Raw genomic sequence first — 24,749 nt, 5'->3', positions numbered from 1 at the left:
CCACTCATTTAAACCAGATTTTCTCTATCTCATGATTCACATTTTTGTTTCTGAGAATGACCACCTGAATTCAATATGACCCTCCATAATTGATTAATGGGCTGGCAACACAGCCAAAAACTGATCTGACTAGTTAAAACTCTACCTGGGTATCCATTTTTAGGTTTTGGTGTCGTAATGACCACTCATTTAAAATAGATTTTCTCTATCTCATAATTCATGTTTTTCTTGCCGAGAATGGCCACCTGAATTGAATATGATCATCTATAACTAATAAATGGGTTAGCAACATAGCCAAAAACTGATCTGACTAGTTTAAACTCTACTTGGATATCCATTTTAGATTTTGGTGTATTGCACAATGGCTACTCATTTAATGTAGATTTTCTCTATCTCATGATTCACATTTTGCTTTCCGAGAATGACCACCTAAATTCAAATGACCCTCCATAATTGATCAATTGGCTAGCAACATAGCCAAAAACTGATCTGATTAGTTAAAACTCTACGTGGGTATCCATTTTTAGGTTTTCGTGTTGTAATGACCACTTATTTAAAACAAATTTTCTCTATCTCGTAATTCATGTTTTGCTTACCGAGAATGGCCACCTGAATTGAATATGACCATCCATCCATAATTGATCAATGGGTTGGCAACACAACCAAAAATTGACCTGACTGTTTAAACTCTACTTGGATATCCATTTTAGATTTTGGTGTAATGTGTAATGGCTACTCATTTAAAGCAGATTTTATCTATCTCAACATTCATGTTTTGCTTGTTGAGACTTGGCCACGTGAACTCAATGAGCCTCCATAAGTGATCAATAGGTTGGCAACACAGTCAAAAACTGATATGACTAGTTAAACTCTACTTGGGTATCCATTTTAAGATTTTGGTGTATTGCGTAATGACTACTTACTTAAAGCAGATTTTCTCCTATCTCACGATTCACGTTTTGTTTGTCGAGAAATTGTCACCTAAATTCAATATGATCCTTCATAAGTGATCAATGGGTTGGCAACACAGCCAAAAATTGATCTGACTAGTTAAAACTCTTATTGAATATGCATTTTTAGATTTTGGTGTATTGCATAAAGGGTATTGGGTACTCATTTAAAGCAATTTTTTTCTATCCCATAGTACACATTTTGCTTGCTGTGACATGGTTAACCTAAATTCAATTTGACCCTCAATAACTGATCAATGAGTGGCCAACGCATCCAACAACTGATTTAACTAATTAAAATTCTATCAGGACCATCAAAGTCAAGCATGGGTCTAGATAGAACTAGCGAAGAGTTTATTGGTTTCAGTTAATAACTAAAACTCAAAAAAAATAAAACATAAGTATCTTTTTTGTTAATACGATATTATCACATCAATAATGTCTTTAATATATTGATTAATTTGTTTAATATATCAGGGTATTTCGTGTATTACTAAACAGGCATACAAGCTGAAAATAACATATAAAGTCATTTTCCATTTTAAATGAAATAATCAAAATATCCTATATTTTTAAATAAATATTATCCAAATTAGTTGAAATGAAAAAATCTTTACCCTACTAATAAATCTTCTTCAACAAATCTTTTCCAATTTTCTCTTGTTGGAACATCTTGCCAAAATTAAAATGGCAGAGATATGACCCAAAAAAGGAAATAAATGAAATTAGAAAAGAAAGAAAGAAAATGAAATATTTATATTTAGAGAAATTCTCATTGCAGTCTCTACTTGGAGACTGTATGTGCAAACATTTTATTAAATGAGAAAAAATATCATTTTAGGAGGAGATATTTTTGTAATTTTAAAAAAATTTAAAAATAAAATTACCTAAACTTACATTGCAGTTCTCAGATGAAGACTGTACGTAACATTGCTATTATATTTATAGCCAAATAGGTGAATATTCTAATGTCTAAATCTAAATAGAAAAGTTATACATACTACACTCTTATCTTACTTTCATTCCATTATGATTATATGACATTTTTTCATCAATTTTTGAATTTTTCTTTCAAAAATTAAAAAATCATCTAAAATGATAAAAATGTCACATTTTATGTAGTACAATAAAAATGTGGTATATAGCATTACACATCATATAAACCCTATTTCTGTCGTTCTAACATAATTGTAATTAAAACATAATTAAGTTAAGCGAGTAATGAATAATCAAATTTTATTTATTTATGTTTTATGTAAAATAAAATTGAGATCGAACTTATCATTGAAATGCTCGAGACCCATTTTCGGAATATCGAGCATTTCTCTTCAACATATAGAAAAGAATCCTATCACATCATCTATATCATTAAACTAAATTTATAAATAAAAATATTCAAGAGATATACTAAATATATAAATAAAATTATCTAAATTTACAAATTTATATAATTTAAAATATTAAATTATGTAATATCTTATAATATCTTATTATATCGAGTTACCTTATTTTATAAATTTGTTTTTATAAACTTATTTAACAACTATTATATGAAATAGTATATTAAAATAAGTTGTTTTGATAAATAACTATCTCTTAAAGGAGTTAGTTAAAAGTGGTGTCTTCATTACTTTTTGGCCTACCAACATTAATATTAAAACATATAATAATATTTAGAGTTTGAAAAAACAAATCAATATTTCCAATTTTCCACATAGCATTTCTACTTATTGATATGAAGGGAATTAATAACTTATATCACATAATGATTTCTAAAAGAAATTAGATGAAATGGAATTTTAAATATTGAATGACAAATGTGTCAATACTAAAAAAAATGATAAACTAACAACTAATTTACAACTTAATTTCAAAGATAATAGTTATATAAAATTAAAAATTTTAATGATGTAACACAGTTACATTAATTGATTGTAAAAAAAATTATAAAATAGTTACATCATACATGTATGTCGTTGCCCATAAAAATTTTTAAATTATGGTACATTGTGTAATAAGTATTAGGTATCCATTTAAAGCATATTGGTTCTAGTTTTGCTTGGCATGATGAAATGATCAACCTGAATTCAATGAGTAATTCTATAGAGAAATTTTATTTACAGTTCTCAAGTAGAGATTACATGTGTAAGCACATTATTAAATGAGAGAAAACATCATTTTAGGAGGGATAATTTTGTAATTTTAAAAATTTTTAAAGTTAAAATAGCCTAAACTTGCATTGCAGTCCCTATTTGGGGACTGTACTTAGTATTGCTCAATTCTATATACAATCGTGAAGTATATAAACGATGCGTAATCGTTTTGAAAAAGAGTGGAGTCCACTATTAAAAAATTAATTTTTTCATATGGGTCACATGTTTTAATCACTTTTTCAAAACGATTACGCGACGGTTTCACAATTCATGATTGCAAATATTATTTTTTGAATTTATTACTACCCTCCATAACCGATCAATGGGATTGGTAACACAACTAAAAACTTATCTGACTAATTAAAATTTTATCTGGGTATCCATTATTAAATTCTAGTATATTGCGTGATGGCTACTCATTTAAAGTTGATTTTCTCTATCTCATGATTTACGTTTTGCTTGCCAAGATATGGCCAACTGAATTCAATTTGAACCTCCATAACTTATCAATGGGTTGGCAACACAGCAAACAACTGATTTGAGTAGCTAAAACTCTATCTAGACAATTAGAATCCAACTTATCAGATTCATTAAAACTCTAGGTTTGAATGGAACAACCAAGAGAAGAGTTTTCTAGTTACAATTAATAACTAGAATTAAATATAAAATAAAAGACTTTTTAATATGATAAATTTTCACATCAGTAATGTGTTTAATACCTAAGTAATAAACAGGCTTACAAATAATAAATAAAGTTATTTTCTATTTAAAGTTTTTTAAATAAATCTTATTCCTTTGACTTGAAAGAAAAAAATCTTGTGAAATTAAAATGAAAGAGATAACCCAAAAAGGAAACAAATAAAATTTGATTAAAAAAAAGAAAAAGAAAAAGAAAAAGAAAAAAGAAAAAACTGTTATTTATAGGGAGGGAGGCTAATGTTACCAAATGTCCCAGAGTAACTCAACTCAGCTGACTGAGTCCTTCACAGTACACACACTGCCCTGTCTCTCTCACTCTCTTATCCTCAGCTCTGAAAAGTGGAAAGTTTCTGTCTCTGAAATATGTCTCGTATCTAAAATGGCCTCCTCCTCCTCATCTCCTTCCTCTTCATCCAAAGCCCGCCATAACCCATCTCTGCGATAGCAAGAAGATCACATTTTTATCTTCATTTCACTGTAAATTCTCTGTCTGTCTGTCTGTCTGTCTGTCTGTCTATCTCTCTCTCTCTCTCTCGTTCTGTTTTGTTTGTGTGGGAGCAGTGTTGGAATGGCTTCTACGCCGCCTCAGTGTTCAATTACGGCCAACAAGCCGTACCAACAACACCAGTACCAGCAAAACCAGCACCAACACCAACACCACTTGAAAAACCATCGCCAAAGCCACCACCAAAGCCGCCACAAGGTCTCTCTCACAAAGCCTTTACCTGTACCTTTGCCATCACCCTCGTCTCGCAATGCACCAAAGCCCTGTGCCACCAACGCCCCGAACCCTTCCTTTTCTTCTCTCTGCCCCCAAAAATCCGAGCTCTCCGCCGAGTTCTCGGGCCGCCGATCCACCCGCTTCGTCTCCAAGATGCATCTGGGCCGGCCCAAGCCCTCCTCCATGAGCTCCCGCCACACCCCGGCCGCCGAGGAGGCTCTCATACAATTAATCCAGATAGGTATGAAGGATGATAAAGGCCTTGAACGCGTGTTGCTTAATTTTGAGTCCAAGCTTTGTGGTTCGGATGACTATAATTTCTTGTTCAGGGAGCTAGGCAATAGGGGGGAGTCTTGGAAAGCGATTCAGTGTTTCGAATTTGCTGTCCGAAAAGAGAGGAGAAGGACTGAGCAAGGGAAATTAGCAAGTTCTATGATTAGCGTTCTTGGCAGGTTAGGAGACGTTGACCTTGCTAGGGACGTTTTTGAGACGGCTAGGAGTAGGGGATATGGAAACACTGTTTATGCGTATTCAGCTTTGGTTAATGCGTATGGGCGATGTGGGTATTGTGATGAGGCGATAATGGTTTTCGACTCGATGAAAAAGTTGGGGTTGTTTCCGAATTTAGTTACTTATAATGCTGTGATTGATGCGTGTGGAAAAGGGGGCGTGGAGTATACGAGGGTGGCAGAGATTTTCAAGGAGATGTTGAGAAATAATGTGCAGCCTGATAGAATTACCTATAATTCGCTTCTTGCGGTTTGTAGTAGAGTGGGAATGTGGGAGAGGGCTCAGGCTTTGTTTAGTGAGATGGTGGAAAGAGGCATTGATCAGGATATATTTACATACAATACACTGTTGGATGCGGTTTGTAAAGGGGCGCAGATGGATTTGGCACATGAGATTATGTCGGAGATGCCAGCGAAGAATATATTACCCAATGTGGTGACTTATAGTACTATGATTGACGGGTATGCTAAGCATGGTAGATTGGAAGAGGCACTGGGTTTATTTAACGAAATGAAGTTTTTGGATATTGGTTTGGATAGGGTTTCGTATAATACTTTGCTTTCGATTTATGCAAAGCTCGGCAGGTTTGAGGAGGCTTTGAATGTTTGCAAGGAGATGGAGAATTGTGGGATAAAGAAGGATGTTGTAACTTATAATGCTCTTCTGGGCGGTTATGGGAAGCAGGGGAAGTATGGTGTAGTTAGAAGAATGTTTGCAGAGATGAAAGCAGAACAGGTATATCCTAATTTGTTAACATATTCAACATTGATTGATGTGTTCTCAAAAGGTGGTTTGTACAGGGAGGCAATGGAGGTCTTTAGAGAATTTAAGCAGGCAGGGTTGAAAGCTGATGTGGTTCTTTATACTGCACTTATTGATGCTCTATGTAAACATGGGTTGGTGGATTCTGCCATTTCTTTGGTTGATGAGATGATAGAGGAAGGGATAAGGCCTAATGTTGTCACTTACAATTCCATTATTGATGCTTTTGGTTGGGCTAGAGCTGCAGAATGTCTAGTTGCTGCTGCTGCTGGAGCTGGCAAGCGGGATATTACATCTCCATCTTCAATGGTTATTAAGGATGCCATTGATTTGGAGGTTGGAGATAGGGAGGATAATCGAATCATTAAGATGTTTGGGCAGCTGGCTAATGATAAAGTAGTTCACTTAAAGAAAGATAAGATGGTCAGGCAAGAGATCTTGTGCATTTTGGGAATCTTTCAGAAGATGCACGAGCAAAAAATTAAGCCAAATGTTGTCACCTTCTCGGCTATATTAAATGCTTGCAGGTAAATTTCTTTGTCAAATGCTGTCCAATTTTTACAGGGACCTTATTACTTACAAAAAAAAAAAAAAACAAAAAAGAAAAAAACAATGTGGACCTTGTTGCATCAAGATCTTCAAAGTCACAATATTGATGCTGGCTTAAGTACCACGTGATCTAGCAAATTTCATAGCATATGGAAAACTGAAGTACTACTTTTTTTTAATAAACCTCTAGATATTTATTTGTTTTAGATGAAACTCAATATCACATTCTTAATTATGCATAATAGAGGTTAATTAGTTAACGTATCCCTGCTGAATTGTATTCTAATTTTTCAATAAATTTTCTTTCTGTTCTAATTTTTTAAAAACTTCCCTTTCATCATATCCAAATTGTACCATATTTATGTCCTGTGTCAGAATTGGTGCTTCCAAGTTCTTGGGTGTGCTCGTAGGAGTTATGTTTACCATCGTGCTTGGAGGTTTTTTTTATGTCCTCTCACCCCATCCATGCTAAATGATAGCGAAAATTTTGCTTTCATATTTGTCAATGCGGTATATGAATGCTGTTGTATGTGGGTCTCGAGACGTTACACTGATTTTAGAGTTCTGTATGTTGCAATATCCATTTATAGGCAACATCTTTTAATGCAGCATGATTTACTGTATATTTGTATGTAATAATAGTATTAGAAGTTAAAAGAAGTGATGGGGAAAATTCATGGATGAGTTTAAGGACCTCAGGAGTATGACTTGGACTAAGTTTTCTCTTTGTGAGTAAAACTGAGTGGTTCAGGTAATATATAACTCTACGTTCCAAATTTTAGATGCTCAAAGCCCTCAGCAGGAAAAGAAAAATGCAAAGTTCAAATTAAGTCGCGGCCACAAACCTTGATGTAGTTTTTGACTTGCATTGCTTGCTCACTTGCTACTTGTCAGTCTAGAAAGTAGAAGCTAAACAAGTAGTTGAAGCTGCATGTATGTATCTTCATCTCAAGGAGGGGAAAGGTGAAAACGTTTCCTTGTCTCTGTGGATTCTATGAGACTGATCTACCCTTCAAATGTACCAATGCCCATGGTTATTTGGTAATGTGAGAGTATCTAATTTAGTGGATAGAGAAGGTCATTTACTGTTGTCTTCTGTTAATTTCAATTCTCTCTCTCTCTCTCTCTCTCTCTGCATATATACGGTCAACCTCATGTATGCAATTTGGCCTCTGGATGCAGCCGGTGTAATTTGTTTGAAGATGCTTCAATGTTATTGGAGGAACTACGGTTGCTGGATAATCAGGTGTATGGCGTAGCCCATGGACTTCTTATGGGCGAAAGGGAAAATGTATGGATTCAAGCTCAGTCCCTGTTTGATGAAATGAAGATGATGGACTCTTCAACTGCATCTGCCTTTTATAATGCTCTGACTGATATGCTATGGCACTTCGGTCAGGTAAGTTTTAGTCATTGCTGCTATGTCCTCTTCTCTGCTTCCAGTGATTTCTGTTATTTGCATGCTTGCTCAGACGGATCATGCAGGCACACGTTTGTTCATACACACAATGTACAAACACTTTCAGTCCTAACTCCATAATGCTCTTGTTGAATTCTCTATAATTAGAAAAAAGGAGCCCAACTAGTTGTGCTTGAAGGGAAGCGCCGAAATGTGTGGGAGAGCGCTTTCACTGATTCTTGCTTAGATTTGCATATGATGTCTTCTGGAGCAGCACGTGCAATGGTTCATGCATGGCTACTCAATATACGAGCTGTTGTGTTTGAAGGCCGTGAATTGCCAAAGTTATTAAGGTATGGACTTATCCACAGTTATGGTTGTTAATTATTATCATATACTCTGATGATTAAAGTATTAAAATTCAACACTTGTCTTTGGCAGCATTTTGACAGGATGGGGCAAACACAGCAAGGTAGTTGGTGATGGAACACTGAGACGAGCCATTGAGGCACTCCTTACTGGGATGGGTGCACCCTTTCAGGTCGCCGAGTATAACATAGGTAGGTTTATATCTACAGGATCTGTGATGGCTGCCTGGTTAAAGGAATCTGGCACTTTGAAGGTGCTTGTTCTTCATGATGATAGAACTCATCCCAAGGATGCTAAGTTAGATCAAATCACCAATTTGCATGCACTCCCCTTATAGATACAGCTCTCTCTCTCTCTCTCAAACACACACACACACACACACAGCTGCTAGTAGCTTTTATATCTTTGTACCGGTAAATTATTCAATGTTTCCTCAGTTGTGTATCAAACTATACCTTTTTAAGGGGGCAAAATAAGTGGTTCATATAAGTTTGAGTTTGGACCAATTCATATGACTTTGTGGAATTCAGTTCTTTATTGCTCTACTTGAAAACAAGAAAGAAATGCATGCCTGATTTCTAGCTTTTGATCATTTGTTCCCATGGTATCTACATTGTGTCAACTGGAACTGGCTTTATATACATCTGAAAGAATATATATAAAAATTTTATTATTTATTATAATACTTATTTGGCCCTCAAAAAATGGATCCTCAAATACAGAGAAAATGATACTAAAAATAATAAATTTTTATGATTGAAAACTTACTAATATTATTATTATTTATTTATTTTTTAACTTTTTTAGTTTATACATTTTTTTTAAATTTAAAAATATTTTAGGCGGATATTTATCAAATAGTAAACGACTTTTTAAGAGTAAACCTTTTAATAAGGTTTTACAACCAAAACTTTACAATTCAAAGCTCTATAACCTATAGAAACACATACTCTGTTTTTTTTTTTTTTTTTGCTTTCTTCCGAACACATCTCTCTTTCAATAAAATCTCGTTTATTACATTCGAAAAACACTAAAGTTTCCGGTTTTGCAACACCTTTTCTTTGGTCAAGCATGATGCCTTCTTTGTTTGGTCGTCAAATAAAATTATCTATAAAATGACATGCATATTTTGAAGATAACTGTTACAGACATAAAAAAATTATATAAAAATAAACTCATAAACTGATATGTCTTCGTATGATTTGTTAGATCAATATATTTCTTTATTTTGAATATGTATTAAGCACGTTTTACTAAACGTGTCGTGTTCTTTTATTGAAAAAATAAGTTTTGTCACATGCTCAAGAGATAAGTGACAATTTACTAAACGGGTGAAAGGAAATTTCCTCCGTAAGAAAATAAAAATGTTCTTTTCTACAATAAAAGATTTATAAATTAGCCCTTACTTTTTTTAGAATACACCAAGTATTCTCTTTATCCAACTCCTCGTTTGTATTCAAAGCCTATCTCAACTCATCTTATTACTATTTATAATTTATCTCATTATTATTTATAATTCATCTCAACTCATCTCAACTGATCTTTAAATCCAAACGTTTTCCTGTTATATTTTATTGTGGTATTCGTTTATTTAGACAAAAGTCGGGGGCTTTGACCCCAAAAAGATAACGAGGACACCTCGGCTCAAGGAAAGTTCTTGTCCCTGACTTTGTTTTTTTTGTTCTTTGGTAGGAAAAGTTGTTGTTCAGATGTCTCCTTCCCTGGAAAAGGAGAAAGAATCTAAAACTACAATGATTTAATAATTATTATTTGAAAAAATCTGCCATTTTTTTAGTGTTTCCCGGATGTAACAGTAACTTGCAGTCACTGTCAATGGAAATTGGAAGCAAACCTGTCGGTTGTATTACATGTAAGGTGGTTCCGTAGGCAGCAACAAGAGAAATAACCAGAAAGAACCACCCAAAACCTTGACCTTTTTATCTGGATATCTTCCTTATCCAATTTTTACACGCACCATTTTGAGTTTATGCCTATATATACACTACTGCATAGTCCTCCCATTTTTTTCTGTGCAACCAAACAACTCTTTTGAGTATGCGTTGGTTCTTCCTATATTCCTTTTACCATTATTGTCACTGAAGTGATCTTCTGCGTGATCTCTCGCTCTTTTCACAGTTTCCATATACGTTGAAGCGTATTAAATATTGCACATTCCAGTTTTATGTGCATGAATATTAAGCTACGAGATCGAACACATTAGTATTTGGAAATAAAATCAAAGTTTGCTATTGTTGCCTTACATAGTTAATATTTTATTCTCAAAGTCAGTGATCCATTTCTCCTATAAAACACTTTAAAACCTGATTTTCTCAAGGGTTTTTGTTCTTTCGAAATTCGAGTTCTGTTCGTTGATTTATCCGTTCTGTTTTTCTCTCTGTTTTCCTCTGAAATCCTTTGCTCATGGCACCCCCAGAAGATCCCGTTAATTCAATCTCTAGCTTCCACGGAGTGGGAAAATTGGCGAAATACTTCACCTTGTCTAATAGCAAGTTTTGTGTCAAAGGTGTGCCTTTGCTCACTGATGTTCCTAATAATGTCTCTTTTAATCCCTTCTCTTCAATCTGCCAATCCTCTGATGCTCCAATTCCTCTGCTCCAGCGTGTGCTTCGCCTTTCTCACAAGGGTGATTTCTCGGATTCTGCAAGAATGAGCCATGTGACAGGTTCATGAACTCCTTGGGTAGGTTCGATGGCAGAGATTTTCTAAGCATCTTTAGGTTCAATACATGGTGGTCTACCATGTGGGTGGGGAATTCTGGGTCGGATTTACAAATGGAGACACAATGGATGCTCTTAGACGTCCCTGAAATAAAGTCTTATGTCATTGTCATACCCATTATTGAAGGCAGTTTTAGGTCAGCTCTTCATCCTGGCTCTGGTGGGGACCTCATGATTTGTGCTGAGAGTGGTTCTACCAAAGTGAAAGCATCAAATTTTGATGCAATTGCTTATGTTCATGCCTCTGATAATCCCTACACCTTGATGAAAGAGGCCTATAGTGTTCTTAGAGTCCATCTCAATACCTTTAGGCTCTTGGAAGAGAAAACAGCCCCAAATCTTGTTGACAAGTTTGGCTGGTGCACTTGGGATGCCTTCTACTTAACTGTAGAACCTGTTGGCGTATGGCATGGAGTGAATGATTTTGTCGAGGGTGGTGCGGTTTCTTATCATTGATGATGCTTGGCAAAGCATCAGTATAGATGGTGAGAAACCAGATGAAGATGCAAAAAACCTTGTTCTTGGTGGGACTCAAATGACTGCCAGGCTTCACCGGCTTGATGAATGCGAGAAGTTCAGAAAATACAGAGGTGGTTCCATGTTGGGTCCTGATGCTCCTTCATTCGATCCAAAGAGGCCAAAGATGCTGATCTCCAAGGCAATTGAGCTTGAGCATGCTGAGAAGGCTCGTGACAAGGCCATCCAATCCGGAATCGCCGACATGTCTGAATATGAAGTGAAAATCCGAAAGTTCAGACAAGACTTGGATGCAATGTTTGGGGGTGAAGATAGCAATAGTTCCATACAAGGCTGTGGGAGCTGTTCTTGTACAACTTAGAAATATGGGATGAAGGCGTTCACAAGGGGCTTGAGGACAAAGTTCAAAGGTTTGGATGATATATATGTATGGCACGCTCTTTGTGGTGCCTGGGGTGGTGTTAGGCCTGGTGCAACCCATCTTAATTCCAAGATTATTCCCTGCAAAGTCTCTCCTGGCCTTGATGGGACGATGGACGATCTTGCCGTGGTTAAAATCGTTGAAGGTGGGATAGGGCTTGTTCATCCTGATCAAGCCGAGGACTTTTACAACTCCATGCACTCCTACCTTGCTGAAGTCGGTATTACAGGAGTAAAAGTTGATGTCATTCATGTAGGTCTTCTGCACACTCCTGTTTTCTGTTTTCCTTTTTTCTATCCTACTTTTCATGTACTCGAATGGTCTACGCTTTATTGCATATGTTTATTTCCAATATAGACTCTTTTGGGTATGTACATTCCATAAATATTTGTTAGAGATAAAATCGAATATCTGGATAATAATCAAATAATATATTGTAATTCAGACGCTCGAGTCTATATCTGATGAATATGGAGGCCGGGTGGAGCTTGCAAATGCATATTACAAGGGACTGTCAAGTTCTCTGTCCAAGAACTTCAAAGGAAATGGACTCATCTCAAGTATGCAGCAATGCAATGACTTTTTCTTCCTTGGGACAAATCAAATTTCTATGGGAAGAGTTGGTAACAAACCAAAACATAAACATCTTTGAATCACAAAAGAACTTTAATTTGTTATGGAGGTTTATTTACTCAGTTTTGTGGCAGGTGATGATTTCTGGTTCCAAGACCCTAATGGAGATCCAATGGGAGTATATTGGCTGCAAGGGGTACATATGATTCATTGTGCCTATAACAGCATGTGGATGGGCCAGATCATACAACCTGATTGGGATATGTTCCAATCAGATCATCTGTGTGCCAAATTCCATGCAGGCTCAAGGGCCATCTGCGGTGGTCCAGTCTATGTGAGTGATTCCGTGGGTGGCCACAATTTTGATCTCATCAAGAAGCTTGTCCACCCTGATGGTACCATTCCTAGGTGCCAGCATTTTGCTCTCCCAACAAGAGACTGCCTCTTCAAGAACCCTTTATTTGACCAAAAGACCATTCTCAAAATTTGGAACTTCAACAAGGTAGGTATCGATTTACCCTTGATATGCACTTCTCTTCTGATAATTGCTTTACTGGGACTTAAAACCTTCATGCTTTTTTATCATTCATTCAAGGCAAAAACACTTGAATTTTTTTTCATGTTCTGCAGTATGGAGGTTTGATTGGAGCATTTAACTGCCAAGGGGCTGGTTGGGACCCCAAGGAGCGAAGGATCAAGGGCTTCTCTCAGTGCTACAAACCAATGTCTGGTTCAGTGCATGTCCACGACATCGAATGGGACCAGAAAGTAGAAGCAGCTGAATTAGGAAAGGCTGAAGAGTACGTAGTCTACCTCGATCAGGCAGAAGAAATGCACTTAATGAACCCAGAATCTGATGCAATTCAAGTCACCATCCAACCATCCACATTTGAACTATTCAGCTTTGTTCCAGTTGAGAAACTCAGCCACACCCTCAGTTTTGCACCAATTGGACTAACAAACATGTTCAACAGTGGGGGTACCATTCAAGAATTGGAGTATGTCAAGACTGTGGCTGAGAAGAATGCTAAGATTAAAGTCAAGGGTATTGGGAATTTCTTAGCCTACTCGAGTGAGCCTCCAAATAAATGCTACCTGAATGGTGCTGAGGTAGCTTTTGAGTGGTTGGCTTCTGGCATACTCACCTTGAATCTTGCTTGGGTTGAAGAGGCTGCTGGCATTTCTGATGTCGTTTTTGTCTTTCCAAACTAATCTTTTATAATTTTGTAAATTATAGGTTCTAAGTTGAAGTTTTTTCTTGTCTGTTTATTATTATTAGTATTGGTTGTGGGAAGAATGCACATGCATCCCCTCATGGTTAAGTTGAACTCTCCAGATTTGATTGCTTTCTCTACTGTAAACTAGTATGCTTTTCATCCAACAATTCAGCGATGATTGCTGTATACTTCGATTTGTTTGATATTAAGATAGATTTGACATTGTAACACTACATTGGCCGACAGCTTCAATGAACTTAAAACTAGCTTGAACTACGTCCCAACCTCGATTTTGTTCTTTTTGAGTTGTTTGACCTTAATGACATCTTATAGTCCTAGTTGTTTACCATGATTGTCTCCGCTTGTATTCATCCCTAAATTGTTAAATAACCGCTTGTTCTAAAAAGTTAAGAGATAAATTTAATAATTTAAATTATATTCTAATACTCATCCTCACATCAACAAGTGAAATATTTAATTAAATTGAGAATAAATGTAAAGTCAAGATTCGAACTCTATAAACCTTTACTAGTTAGATATCATACTAAACCATCACTTATCCTAAAAAACTTAATCAAATTGAAAATGAAATATATATATATATAGTCAATATTTGAACTCAAAATCATTAACCAGGTAAAAAATGAGGGCATGACCGCTTATTTCTTAATAAAATCGTGAACAAAAAACATTGTCTCGCGATTATACCCATGAGGCATGCTCTAGGTCGAGTCTCCTCACAGAAGATGATGATTGACGATCGGATCGAGATCTTATCTGAAATTGATTTTATTTTTTAAAATTGAATTGACAGTCTTAATTAATGGGTTTTTTCCAAATTAGTTTGTAATATATTCATAGTAAAACTAGCTAGTGTGTGTGTGTGTATGTATGTATGAGTGTGTATATTTATATATATATATATATATATATGTGTGTGTGTGTGAAAATAGTACTGCTTGGGGTCACTTTTTAAGAACTCTTCACAATTTTCTGCCTAAATCTTATGAGGTGAAGTTTGAAATTTAGATGATCCGGTCGTGTCTGTCTCTTGCAATTACAACAACGGCCAACAAAAGCAACTGTAAAATATTTTACTGCGGTTTTGTCAGGAAGAACATATGGACTTTGGAGTCTTGGACATACGTACCAATAATAATACCTGTAAAAACGATTTTAAAGGTGGACCCCATTAAGACACATTCAAACATATTTATATAGCATTATCCATTAATTGCTCTTTGGTCGGCCCAATGAGCAGCTTCCTTAATTTCGCTCCCACCGACTGACCAGCTTAAACCCACTTTTAAAAAAGTTGACCAACTGTAACCACAAACTAACTTAACTAACCCCACAATCAACGGCTGTTTTGATAAAGTAGATGTCAAGATAAGTACGACTGACTTTGACAACAATCTTAATTAATTAAGCCCTAAGCCCACCTCATGCATGTGTAATAAATTATAAATCATATGGTAATTTAAATCATTATTTTTTTCATCATAAATTATAAATTATGTGATAATTTATATCTTTTTTTTTTATCATAAATCATATAATAATTTATCACATGATTTATGATTTTATATTTTATATGATGAATTATAATAAATTAGATAAAAATTATATATTTACAATGAATGTTATGCACGTGAGCATCACATGGAGACACCTTCCTTTACATTTGGTGCTACTGGTAGACGAAATGCGAGGATTGATAAGTTTTGAAAGTAAGCGAGTTCACTTTGATGCAATTATTAATTTTAAGAGCACATTATAAATTGAGTGAAAGTTCAAGGAGATAAAATATAATTAACCCAAAAATAAATATTAATAAAAGAGAAAAAGCCCATTTCGCACCCTTTAGATGCCAATATCTCTTTGGCGCAAGAATTATTATTAGTTACTTTTGAAATAAATTTACTTCATGTTCTCATCTTATTAAATAATGTTTTGTTAACAAAATTATTGTTATTTATGCAATTTTAATGCTATGAAATTATGTAATAAGGTGAGTATTGTATTATGGACCTACCTAATATTACGAATTATATTGTATATATCCTATTTTTTATTAATGGTAGCAGATTATTTTCTCACCATGATTGATATATCTTTGTATTGTAAATATTTTTCCTTCTTAATTTTACAAGTACACGTAATTTCATAATCAAGTATGTAATTAATGCGGCATGACTCTACGACAGCGTCATTAATGTGGCGTGTACCCCGGGTAGTGATGCCATTAATGTGGTGTGGTTCTCCGACTTCCTTCTCCCAAACAATATCCTTGGTGGTCCGTTGATGTCTTTTCTATCAGAATATCAAGAGTTCCCTGCATATTATGTCTACTATGTGGACGGGCACTTGAGAGCTGAACACTACTCCAGGGGCCTTCAGATCGATGAGTCTCATCCCCTGCAGCACTCTCCCTCCTGCAAGTTGCGTCCAGAGGACCATTCCCATGGACTGGGTTGGAGACTTTGTTTGTTATGGGCTGGGACTTCGGACTTGATTCCCTTAGCTTTGATTCTCAAGCTCGCTAGGTTTAGTAGGGGGAAAATCCCTACAAAATTTTTGCCTTCTCAATCTATAAATACATAGGAATATTGTTAGTTCATAAATTAGTCCTACATGTTTGTGAAAATTAAAGGAAAATGTTACATACCTTGTCTTGCTCCGTTGCACCACTCGGATGCAATGACTCTACTTGTGCTAAAAATGCACAAAAATTATTTGTGTATTTCTGAATCGAGGACCACCGATTCAGCAAAGAAACTACAGAACGGTTCACATTGTTCTATTTTTTATATTCATGATAAAATTCTGAAATTATTTCCCACATTTGAGTGGACTTTTAATTAGTACCCTTTATTGCATCGATACTAATATTGAGCCAAGCTGAGATGAGGAGGTTATCCTCCTCTGCAGTGAAAGATGCACCCCTTTGAACTTTTTTTGGAGGTCTCTTTTCATCGTCATTGAATGTTGCTTAGAGCACAACATTAAAATGTTGCGTTGAGGTGCTGTTACAACCCTCTCCTCCACTTTGTAATAGAGTGGTGAAGAATGGATCATCATCAATTTGTGTGCCCATCCTTGAAAAATATTACATTTTCAAGGAGTCAGAAAAGTTTAGAAATTTTCAAGTCCCACAAAACAACAAATATTACATCATCAATTTGTTTGGATAAGCTGGTATGCAAAGAAATATGTAGAAAAATATACAGAAAAATAGCAAAGAAATCAACTTCTTGTTCTGTTTTGCAAAGAAAAACAACAACTTTGCAAAACATCAACAAAAATAAACTTCTTGTTCTGTTTTGCAAAGAAAAAGAACAAACACATTTTATTCCTTATCTGTTTTGCAAAAAACAGCAAAGTAAACTCTGTTTTTGGTTGTGGAGTCAGAAAAGTGTCTTAACAAATAATATATGTGGTGTTTCTGGGATCAAATGGCATTGAAAGAAACCATCGATCGGGATAGCCACAAACGTTATATGTAGCGTCCAAGCCATTACCCACATACATATACTACTACATACACACATAAATACACCCTAAAGCATGCTTACATGAAATAAGAGAGCAAACAATAACAGCAAAGTGATAGAAAAACATGAAAAGCAAAGCAAATAGAAAAAAAAAAAATTAGAAAAAAACTCAGCAAGATAAAACACTTATGGAAAGAGCTTTTGGACCACCACATTCTTAACTGTATAGGGTATGTAATATGTTGCTAGATGCACATGAGGTTGCAATAAGAAGACTAGCAAGAAAATTAAAAACAATAGCTCATGTTCAAAGAATAGACGCGTATAGTTTGAAGTTAGAGGGAAGACGTAGATTCTGAACAAAACAGCCTTAAGATTATAATCATGCAGCTATACTGATGTATTCATGAGAAGACAGATAATCTGTGAAAGCTCCCTAATGCTATGAATAATGGACATTTTTTAAATCTGTTTTTAAGTGTACAGAAGGGTATGCCTTTCAGCATCAACAAGCCTGGTATATGGTCCATATATTCAGAATCAAAGATCAAATCATGGAGAGCAGCATTACTTGGAAAAATCTCCAACAGAAAAAAGAATTGAAAAAAACCCAGCATCAACAGAAAAAAGAATCGAAAAAAACCCAGCAAGATAAAAAGAGCTTTTTATCTTCAACTCAATTTGGGTATATGGTCCTATTTCTAACACTTAATAAATTTGGGAATGTATGTTGAAACTAACCCAAAACAACAACTCAAAATGCATAATTCTTATCCACCAGAAACCATTTGCCTTCCAATAGGCAATGGAGCACATGCAGTCAAAGATCCTGTCAGTTTGGATTTATCTTATGAAAAACAAAGTTGTGCAAAGTAAACGGGATCAAATGACCGAATGAGCTTTTCTACTACCAAAATGACTAACAAACAAAGTGAGACACGAGAAAATGGCTATACACGAAAAGCAAACAAACCCAAAAACAACAAATCAGAAACAATGGATTGTGGTTACTGAAAACAGAAAAAAAAATAAAAATATGGGGGCTCAACTCTAAGACTCTGAGAGGAGGTTTGGTTGGACGAGATGATGAACAACTGAAGAAAAATCAGCAACACAAACTTGAGAAAAATCAACAACACCAACTGTAGAAAAACCAGCAACGATAATAACCAGCTTATCCAAACAAATTCATACCCATTTCAGAAATTCAGAAATTCATACTCAATACAAAGCTTACCCAAATAAAGCTTACCCAAACCGAGAGAGAGTTTTGCGTTGTTGAGCCAAGCCAATAGAGAGAGAGGAAATCGCACAATCGTGGAAGATCGACCCAGGAACGGAGATAAAATCGATTGAGAAAGTTCGAAGAGGGAGAGACGAGCGAGAGAGAGAAGAGGAGGAGTTTCAGAAAATAAAAATGGTGGACGGAGAGAAGAGGGAGAGACGAGCGACGGAGCGAGGGAGAGAAAGGGGAGAAGGGTTTCAGAAAAAGCAATGGCGAGAGACAGAAGGAAAGACGAGAGACAAGGGAAATGGAAAACACGAGGGAAAAAGAGAGAGGCAGTTGGACGGATACTCATAAAGTATTTATTTGATCACTCTACAGGAGCTTGCCAACAATGACAAGAGAAGGAGATTTATTGTAACATAAATTAGAAAAATATAACTTTGCCTATTCTAATGCAGAGATTTTATCTCAATGGACTTTAAAATTTAGATTTGGACTTGGCAAATGACTAGTCCAGTGCTTTCAATAGAGATACAATGTCTATAGTAATTTAATAAGGCAACTTTATATCGGACACTAAAAAGTCTTGTACTTACCAGTAAAGTTCAATCAGCAGCCAACTTTCCAAGGATCTTCAAGAGTAACGAACGTTAGGGTGCGAAAAATTAATCCAACTTCTAAAAGCTCCAACGCCTATCACCAGAACGAGTAAGTTTCAAACTCTACTTTTAGTAATGTTGAGTTCCAAAATGGCATAAATTTGAATTTCAAAACAAGAACACCACAACATATAAAAAATATACATATAGTACCAATCAATGGAAGTTCAATGAATCTAAAAAGAAACTTAAGAAAAAAAAAATGAAATTCTAAGGAAAAAGGGTGTACCGGAACAGTTTGCAAAATCAAAGAATCTTTAGCGCTGATCTCCGAATGGGGGGCTGTAATAATTTTTCCGTCAATCTATCGGAGGAAGCCGAAGAATCTGAGGGAGAAAGCTTGAAAATCGAGAAAATTAAGCAGAGAAGTTAACTTTTCAACCTCAGAGAAATGAAAAGGCGCATTACGAGTTTGTGCGTGAATCTAACACCATCCACAGAGAGATGTTATGGGGCGTCATTAGATTCATGCACAAACCTGAAATACGACTCTTCTTGTAATTTTCATGTTCAGCGGCACGCCGAGAGAGAGAGAGAGAGAGGGCATCTTGAGCTTCTCGTACGGAGCCCTAGGGTACTAGCTTTTAGATTTCCTGCATTTCAGCTAATATTTTTTAATATTTTATAATAAAAAATTATCTTTTACTGTCGCCCAAAAAATGACATAACAAATAAATTTCAAATACAGAGATGCTTGGAATCCCGGCAATCGCTCCGAGCATTTCTCCCGCCACTGTTTTTAATTTTTATTTAATAATTAAAAAAATAATTTTTAATGATGTTATGAATCTTTTATTTTTTTAATGATTATTAAAAAAATAAATGAAAAAAAAATTAAAAAAGTAAAATGCACTTATCTAAACATTTTCTTGGAACATTTTTTCGATGATGATTGTAGTGCCGCTCTTTCAAATAATAGATAACTCTCTCAACAAAAATTAAAATCCAGTACATATATATATATAACCAACACCATTAAAAATAATTGATCTTTAGAGTTTATATCAATGTTTTGAATACCGTACCGGATAGCGTACCGGTCAAGACACTGGAACGAAATATTTCGATACCGGTACCGTTTCGTGTACCGTTTCGAGATAGTCGATATATGAATAAATTATATATATAAATATATATAACAATTATATTCTAAAATAATAGTTTATATATGAATAAATTATATATAAATACATACATACATATAAATTATAAATAGTCTAATCCAAAATTGGGGGTCAAAAAATAAATTTGTAGTTTGAAAAAACGAAAAAAAAAAAAAAAAAACACAGGCCGAAATATAGGCCGGTACAGGCCAGTACAGGCCGAAATTTAGACCGAAACGGCCGGTATTTTGGCCGGTATGGTATATATCTAGTACCTGTACCGGCCGGACGGCCGAAACGAAAAATTAAAAACATTGGTTTATATCAAAACCTTAACATATAGAGATAGGCATATAAAATAAATATTACTACTCTTTAATACTATTTGTGTGAATTTCATAATCACACTGAATATAAAGAAAACTCAACAACTTTTGAAAATTCTATATAGAAGCTAGCGTAGCGTGAATACTATACCTAGCAAAACGCTTACATGATATGATTTAATTTATAAGATAAATTTTAAAATTTAAATTTTACAAATCAAATCTTTCAATGTAAGTAATATGAATGGTATGTTCTACATACCGGCTTGTAAATTAAAGAACTCTTTACAATTTTTTATCGAGTTTTGCTACTCATCATCCCCATACACTATACATCACATTTATTTTAATTTTTTTAATTTTTTTCGGTTTTATTTTTTTAAAAACTAATTGAGTTCTTCTACTTATTATCCATACATCACACATTTGGTAAGAGAAAAAAAATTAAAAAATTAAAAATTAAAATTAAAAAAATTATATATGATATGTGATGTAAAAATGATGAGTATAATTTTTCATATAATTATAATTTATTAGGATTATGTTATATGAAATCGATTGTTTTGGGGCTCTATTAGTCTAACTATTGTTTCAGCTGCCCCACGTCCACGGTTCACAGAATTAAACAAATGTTCTGCCACTCCGAGGCCAATATGTTGGGCCTCTTGTCACGGCCGGCTGAAAAATAGTAATTTTTTATTTTTTATTTTATTTTTAATAAAAGGGGTGAGATGTTTCAAATTCAGATTTTTCATTTAGAGAACTGAGTCATATGTCATTAGATTATCAAAATTTTGGTAAAGATATATATAGATAATTGTATCTAGAATATTTAAAAAATATATATATATATTTAGTTCATAAGAAAATTATAAAAGTAAAATTCAAAAACAGTTGTGGTAGATAAATTTTTAAAATCCGTTTATTATAAAATAAATCTAATGATATCACATTTAGTCGCATCATATATGTTTATTTTTATTAAATCTATTTAGAAACTAATAATTAGCGCTTCTCATACTTTAATTAAAAAGAAATTATATTTTACATCCTCAATTAATAAGAAATTTTACATTTTACACACAAAATTACCGAAAATTGACACATTGAACCCCCAACCTATAAAAAAAGAGAAATACTTGACACCGGTCCGTCCGAGGTTCTTCGACTAACAGCCCGCAAATAATAAAGTGACACCTAGGCTTTCCATCATTGTTATTTTGTATATGCACTACATTAGATTCTCAACTATTAGATTCACAGCCCCTTTGTACCCCCTCGAACACCCACACTCTACCCCCAAATCTTCTCCTCACCCTCAGATCTCTTTGTCCCCTAACAGCTCCCAACAAAGCAGTAGGCCCAAACCGAACTTGAAGCTGCCTCCTCCAAAAGTTGCACAGCGTAAATGTTTGCCTTAATTTGCTATCCCTGTGAACGTAATGAAAAAACCATGGCCGCTCAAAGAAGAAGGCTACGAGGAAGAAGATATTGAAGAAACAGAGGAAGACCGTGACAATGTTGAGGATGGTTGGAGATATGCGGAAAACAACAAGGAGGAACTATTGCAATGGAGAGAACTGATGAATGCATTTATTACTTTCAACCACCGTCTATGAATTAAATAGCCATGGCAAGATTCTACCTTGGAGGATTCACCAAGCTTTTTTATACATCATATTTTTTTCTGTTTTTTTTTTTAATTTTTCTGGGTTTTTATATTAGAAGTGTGAAATCTGGATTTTTCTGGGTTTATATTAGATTTCTGGGTTTTTTTGGAATTTGAATCTGTAATCAAATGAGACAGTTTCGTGGGTCAGCAAGGGGCGGTGCAAGTGAGAAGCAGGAGAGGGGCAGCGAGGAAGAGAAGGGTGTGATTTGAGGGGGTGTTTCTAAACTACGTTTTTGTCGGCGTCGGACTGAGATGCTTGTGTCGGCGTTGGTGTCGAACTGTGGGCAGAGAAGGCAAATGACAGTGCTGAGGAAACGAAGGCAGGGCACGTACAGGGTGATTGCCTGTGGTAGGGTGTATTTCTCTTATAGTGTTTTATCCATGTGGCTGGAGATTAATGGAGGGCTGTTTTTGGGAGAAAACCAGCCCGACCGGTGTGAAGCGGCTCTGATAAAAAAAACTATCATTTTACATTCTTGTTTAATAATGCTCGTTACGATGGGTGAAATATATATAAGTAATGACGTGATACAGTCTTGACTCTTGACGATCAGATTTTGGTACTTTTTAATATTTATATGCCATGCGTATTTAAAGTTTGAGTAATTGAGATGCAATGTGCAAAATTTTAAGCGGCACAAAGCATGTTATCTTTTTATTCATAAGTTTCGTGAATGTGTGTCGTCATTATAATATTTAAAGAGTAATGTTAGATACATTTATTGGTTGTCCAAACACTGCAAAAAAGAATATGGTCTATTATTAAAAAATTAATTTTTTTATATAGATCTCGTATTTACTCACTTTTTTAAAAGGAATGCACGGCGCTTATATATTTTATGACTGTAAATATAATTTCTTATATTTAAATATCTTAGTGGTTATAGAAATGATTTATCACTAAACCCAAAACAATGATCTAGATATATACCAAGTCTATAACAAAACATCATTATGTAAGAAGCAAAGCAAACTCGTGAAAACTAGGACATTTAGAGCATTGATATTGGATTAGTCAAATACCTTTTTATCTTTAAATTTAACAAATATCATATATTTTCATCCAAACTATAAGTTACAGTAAATTTATTTTTCTTTTCAAATATGAAAAGAACTCTATAGCAAGTCTAAAAATATTTTTTTAGATTATTATATTATAGATATGATATTTTTATTCATATAAGATTTTACCATCTATATACATATGAGATTATTATATTATAGATTGTTAGATTGTAAAAATAAAAATGAATATGATTTGTTTGAGATTATTGAAGATTATGAAAATAAAATAAAAATTAATTAAAAAATATAAATAATAAAATAATAATAATATTTTATTATTATAAAGAGTGTAATAACTAATTCAACGTAAATTTCAAGTTTTAAATGATTAGTTAAAGATAAAAAATTTATATATTAATTAAAATTTAAAAAATAAGATAGTCAATTTAACCCTAACGCTCTTAACCAAAAAAAAAAAAAAATTCAGGACATTGAGTACAACCTGAACCAGTGGCTTCCAAAGTAGTTACGTACAAAAGAGGATTTTATAAAAATAATTAGCAAGTTCTGTATATTCTATTCGAAAAAAAAATAAAATTTATCAATAAAACATATATATTTTTATATAAATTTTAAATTTATCTATTTTTTAAAAATGAACATGAGATTTGAGAATCCTACAGATTGTAAATATTATTTTTTTGATAAAAAACAAATGATGGTATGTGGATAAGAAAGGCCATTATGTGCATGTGAACACACGTCATCATGCACATGAACGAGTGGACATCAAAACAAATTTTTTTTGACAATTCTGTTAGGGGCAGTCGACACTTGCAAATGATACACAGTCAACGCTTAGAATAATAATTTTTAATAGTCATGTCTATTAAAAAAAGAAACAACGAAAAAGAAGAAATGTAGAAAAGATGAAAGAAGATACCCAAACCCAAACCAATGGCCGGAAAAAACAACTTTGATAAATTGTTCAAACTTGGGCAAGCAACTTTGATAAATTTACAGAGAAAGAGATAATGTGAATCTAGACAATTTTCAAATCTTTTACTAAGTGAGAACTAGAAACAGATTTTAGCTATTTTTCTTCTTCAAGATCTCACATTTTTTTTATTTGATGATCTATTGATTCTCTTTCAAAGGAGTCGAAAATCACTTCAGGCTCAAGATCGGTTTCGTGTCTTAAATCTATAGCTTGATCAAGTCAGATATAAAGCTAAATCTTTGAGCAAATCATGATCTAAAGTAAAACTAGTTTCTTGAAAATAGAATTTGCAGATCCGAAGCGCACCAATTGAAGAGATGAGGTCGTGCTCGACCATAAACGAAAAGGGTCAGTGTTTGAGATGGAGCTAAGGTGAGCAAGTCTTGACTCAAATAACCTATCAAATAGGAACTATCGTCGTAGGTTGCCATGTAGATACAAGTAATAAACGGTGTCATTTCCTTTTTTCACGTCAGCAGCGTTTGCGTCCCGCTTGCATCCCGCATTTGCATTTAACGTTTTTCTTTTTTTCAATCTGCCACGTTGGCTTCACCCATTAATTTAACCACTTGCCAGCTTGCCCCTGTGCCAGGCCAGTGGTTCCCAATGTGCCCTACAAAACAACGTTAATATAACAACAGAAATGCTAAACGTGCCGAATTGGTATTTTGAAAATGTGTCTCGATTTCTTTTTTTATTATTTAGTGATTAAGGAAATATTTTT

The 24,749-nt window shown here is 34.4% G+C and overlaps 2 protein-coding genes and 1 non-coding gene across 3 annotated transcripts; 2 read left to right on the top strand and 1 right to left on the bottom strand.

Moving 5' to 3' along the window:
• Window positions 1-4,061: 4,061 nt before the first annotated feature.
• On the top strand, window positions 4,062-8,644 carry LOC108993707 (pentatricopeptide repeat-containing protein At2g31400, chloroplastic-like). The gene is made up of 4 exons (XM_018968698.2): window positions 4,062-6,322; window positions 7,527-7,743; window positions 7,912-8,096; window positions 8,185-8,644. Exons 1-4 carry the CDS (start codon window positions 4,371-4,373, stop codon window positions 8,447-8,449), a joined length of 2,619 nt encoding a protein of 872 aa, XP_018824243.1. The 5' UTR covers window positions 4,062-4,370; the 3' UTR covers window positions 8,450-8,644.
• A 1,889-nt stretch (window positions 8,645-10,533) lies between these two features.
• LOC108993677 (stachyose synthase) lies at window positions 10,534-13,591 on the top strand. Its single transcript, XM_018968661.2, is given in 6 exon segments — window positions 10,534-10,756; window positions 10,759-11,287; window positions 11,289-12,000; window positions 12,194-12,371; window positions 12,456-12,823; window positions 12,952-13,591. Coding segments are annotated over 6 exon segments (2,592 nt in total). The 3' UTR covers window positions 13,534-13,591.
• A 3,375-nt stretch (window positions 13,592-16,966) lies between these two features.
• On the bottom strand, window positions 16,967-17,096 carry LOC118349326. Its single transcript, XR_004802300.1, has one exon. It is a non-coding gene; the product is annotated as a small nucleolar RNA snoR80 (small nucleolar RNA).
• Window positions 17,097-24,749: the final 7,653 nt, after the last annotated feature.

Source organism: Juglans regia, chromosome 8, assembly GCF_001411555.2.
Source record: "Juglans regia cultivar Chandler chromosome 8, Walnut 2.0, whole genome shotgun sequence".
NCBI lineage: Eukaryota > Viridiplantae > Streptophyta > Magnoliopsida > Fagales > Juglandaceae > Juglans > Juglans regia.
The sequence above is the reverse complement of the archived record's forward strand: the minus strand, read 5'-3'. Positions and strand labels throughout refer to the sequence as shown.